This window comes from Eurosta solidaginis, chromosome 1, assembly GCF_040869045.1.
Source record: "Eurosta solidaginis isolate ZX-2024a chromosome 1, ASM4086904v1, whole genome shotgun sequence".
Classification (NCBI taxonomy): domain Eukaryota; kingdom Metazoa; phylum Arthropoda; class Insecta; order Diptera; family Tephritidae; genus Eurosta; species Eurosta solidaginis.
The window spans coordinates 178,301,389-178,304,846 of NC_090319.1; the positions used below are offsets into that span (position 1 = coordinate 178,301,389).

Sequence of the window (3,458 nt, forward strand, 5' to 3'; positions counted from 1 at the left end):
ATATACAACCTTGAAAATAATTTTAAATTTGTTTTATTTAACTGAATATGTTATTTTAGAGTTTAGCTCATCAGACGACTGCTCATCTGCGTAGGAATGTATCCTTCCGGCTATTCAAATAGTTGGCGGTCCACTTCTTAAGGCGCGGGGAAGCGTTGACTCTTCTATGTGCTGGAGTAGGATGCTGTGATCTACTGTGTCAACAGTTTTGACAGTCAAGTGCTACGATTATTGTCCTATGATGCGATTCTTGCATTAGCGCTAATGGTGCTATGCAATTTACGGAACCATGATGGCTGTCCAGCAAAAGGGGTTGTTGTTGTTGTAACGGTACTTCGCCCCTTTCAAGCGAGACCACTACCACTGTTGTTGTTGTTGTTGTAACAGTGCTTCGCCCCACCTAACAGCCAGTGAGTAAGGCGCTGATATTAGGGCGGTATCCACTGGGGCAACAGCTGGCAGAATGGATGTAGATGTTGATGATTTCTAGGTTTGCATCACCTGACCGGACAGATAGGCCTTCGGTCGATGCCAGGAGCAAATATATAATATTGCACAGAGTGGTATATGATAAACGCGAGGGCCGCCTCCATTTCCGCTCATGCGATCTTTGCTGTGGACATTATACCCAGAACAGGTTTGCAGTGCAGATCTTGCTGTAAGTTTAGTCTCTTGAATCGCAGCAATGCGGATTTTGTGCCGCTTCATGAAATCGACTATCTCCGTGATTTTCCCAGTTAATCCATTACAGTTTAACTGCAGAATTCTGAAGTACAGCGGGGCAGACGTCCCCACTCTGGGAGTAAGTGACGGGTGACTACGCCTGGGTTGAGGAATGCCAGCACGCAACTGCTGTCTTGGCCCTGGGACTGGGCGTCCTTGGGCAAGCATTGGGGTACCCGGTAGATTGGGGTTTTCGACCTGCCAACATGGCGCAATGAAACCCGTCGGGGGGTTGCCGTCGCGGAGACCAGAACATCTAGGAAAGTGGCACCGCCCAAGGCAGGAGCTGCATTGGGCGGATGTCGCAAACATATATATTCTGTGCTGGCAAACTGTACAAACGAGGTTAGGGACTAAGAGTTTGTTTCCCTGACCTACACGATTGCTGCTGGAAAAGAGGGGGGCAGGGGCTGATGCTCAGCATTGCTACCGACTCTACTACGAAGATAGCAGTTATGAGTGGTAGCAGCTGTTTGAGTTGTTGTCGCCGTGGGGCGCGGGTACTTGTTGTGGCTTGCTGAGCAGCGGGGCTGCTGGAAGGTAGTGGGGGGGAGGGGGGGGGGGCTTAGGCGTAGACTACGGGATGCCCTTGGGCGTGAACAGCAAGGAGCCACAAAAGATTTATAGAAGTTACGTGGACGTCTGGTTTTGGGATGTAGCCCAGAACAACCTGTCCGATGCAACCATCCCATACACGAGACTCACTGACAAGAGTATGACCGCCCTAAAAAGATTATTTTTCGGCAGATGCAGCAAAACCATTTCTCAGGACCGGGGTCAGGAGACGGACCCGGATTGGATTCGATACCTTCCCGGAGCAAGAGAATATAGAGCAGTCCCGCTGCAAGGATCTGCTGGTAGGATGACAATTTGTGGGAGGGACGCAACAAATTAAGTGGGGTTACACTGAAATGACAGTCCTTGGTCGGAAAAAATCCTGAGTCGCTCCGGTACATAGAACCGACTGCCACTACCACTCATAGGTTGTCATCGAAATCATCTAACGGGAGGCGAAGGGAAACAGCTGCTTCGAAAGGGTTGGACCATACAATGTGCCGTTAGATCTGTTGGCTCCACATCACAGTTAAAAAGATTGTTTGTGTCATGTGGAGACCCATCGCAGGCTGATTGATTCTGGATAAGTATGAGTTTGCTCTACTACAGTATGTATGTACATGTCATTATTTACAATAAGTTCGAAAAATGTTGATCAATTAAAGTAAGTCTCATATGATTATTTCGGCTAATGCTTGGTAAATGATTGTAAGCTGGAAATTCTAGGCTGCTTCTTATCATGTCTTCAACGCCTGGCGACAAAGGTGGAGGCTCCCAATCTCTATTCAAACAGCAAATATTGTGCAAAACTGCAGTGGCGACAACAATACTCTCAACTTTTGCTATATTTATTCGCAACCCTAGTGATAGTACTGGAAATCTACGTTTCCATACGCCATACGAACGCTCAACGCAGTTTCTTGTTCTAACTAAGGACTCGTTATAAAGATTTTCTTCTGGACTATTGCATTGTGACAAAGGTGTTAATACCCAATTTGTATTTTGATAACCACTATCAGCTACAACGATTCCATTTTGGAACTCCCCATTTTTAAGACGTGCGCATATTCGAGAATTTCGAAAAATGGTTGCATCATGTGCGGATCCTGGCCACCGCGCTACAATATCCAATATCTTGAGAGTGCTATCACAAAGGGTTTGAACATTGAAAGAAAACCACCCTTTTCGATTCCGATAAAGTTCAGCCTCATCTCCTCCTGTAATAATACATTTGCAATAACTAATGAAGGAAACAATTTTCGAGTTAGTTTACCAGGTGAACTAATTTTTATATGAGTACAGTCCATAGCAGCTATAACCCGGGGGAATTTAGCTGTCATATAAAACTGCTTTTGAATACTTCGAAGTTCTTCATCAGAGGGAAAACAGATGATGTCTTTGGCAAGTAGCGCTAAGTTGTGGGAGACAACTGTAACTACGCGCGAAGTTGTTTTTGTAGATACTCCACATAGATCGCCTACTGTTTGCAGAAAACTTCCAGTTGCATAAAAGCGAAGAGTAACTAGCAGCATTGTTTCAGCGGTTAAGGCACTATTCCTACGATTTAGAAAAATTACAGTGATTTCTGCAATGCTACCAAAGTAGCTGCTTACCATTTCGTTTTGTGTTCCAGTTTATCCTTAATTTTAGCTAATACAGCCCAAGCTACTTCTTTAGTCAATCTAAACCGATCACGAAAATCCTTCTCATCATAGTTTGAGAACACAGTTCTTTCGCGAATAGTTTTGCTCCTACGGACAATTATTCTTCTAGCAACACTATGATCTTCTGCATCGTTCATATCCTGCAATTCCTGATAGTCAAAACGGTCCATTTTATTCCGGGCAAGGTAAAATAAAATTTCCATTTAAAATTTCTATTTCAAAGTCAACGTCAAATTAATAAATAAATAAATATGTATTTCAAAGTCAATCAGCTAATTTCTAACTAGAGTTTAACTCGCCAACATTGGGCAGTAAACTTTTAGTTAACTCGCTACAGTGAAATTGAGAATCAATAGTTAACTGTGGAATGTAAGTTAACTTGCCACTGTGAAAATAGCCCTTAGAGTATCTTACCAAATATTAATCATTAAAGTTTACAAATATTAAAATTGATATTATTCCTATGAAATATGAATAAGGATATTCATCCGAAAAATGTATAGTAATAATGTATTA

General features: G+C 43.2%; 1 protein-coding gene across 1 annotated transcript; it reads right to left on the reverse strand.

The window, feature by feature from the left end:
* Nucleotides 1-1,908: 1,908 nt before the first annotated feature.
* Nucleotides 1,909-3,112, reverse strand: LOC137238786 (putative nuclease HARBI1). The gene is made up of 3 exons (XM_067763816.1): nt 2,892-3,112; nt 2,552-2,835; nt 1,909-2,495 (listed from the first exon to the last, which is right to left on the reverse strand). The coding sequence occupies exons 1-3, from the start codon at nt 3,110-3,112 to the stop codon at nt 1,909-1,911; spliced, it is 1,092 nt and encodes a 363-aa protein (XP_067619917.1).
* Between the last annotated feature and the right edge of the window lie 346 nt (nt 3,113-3,458).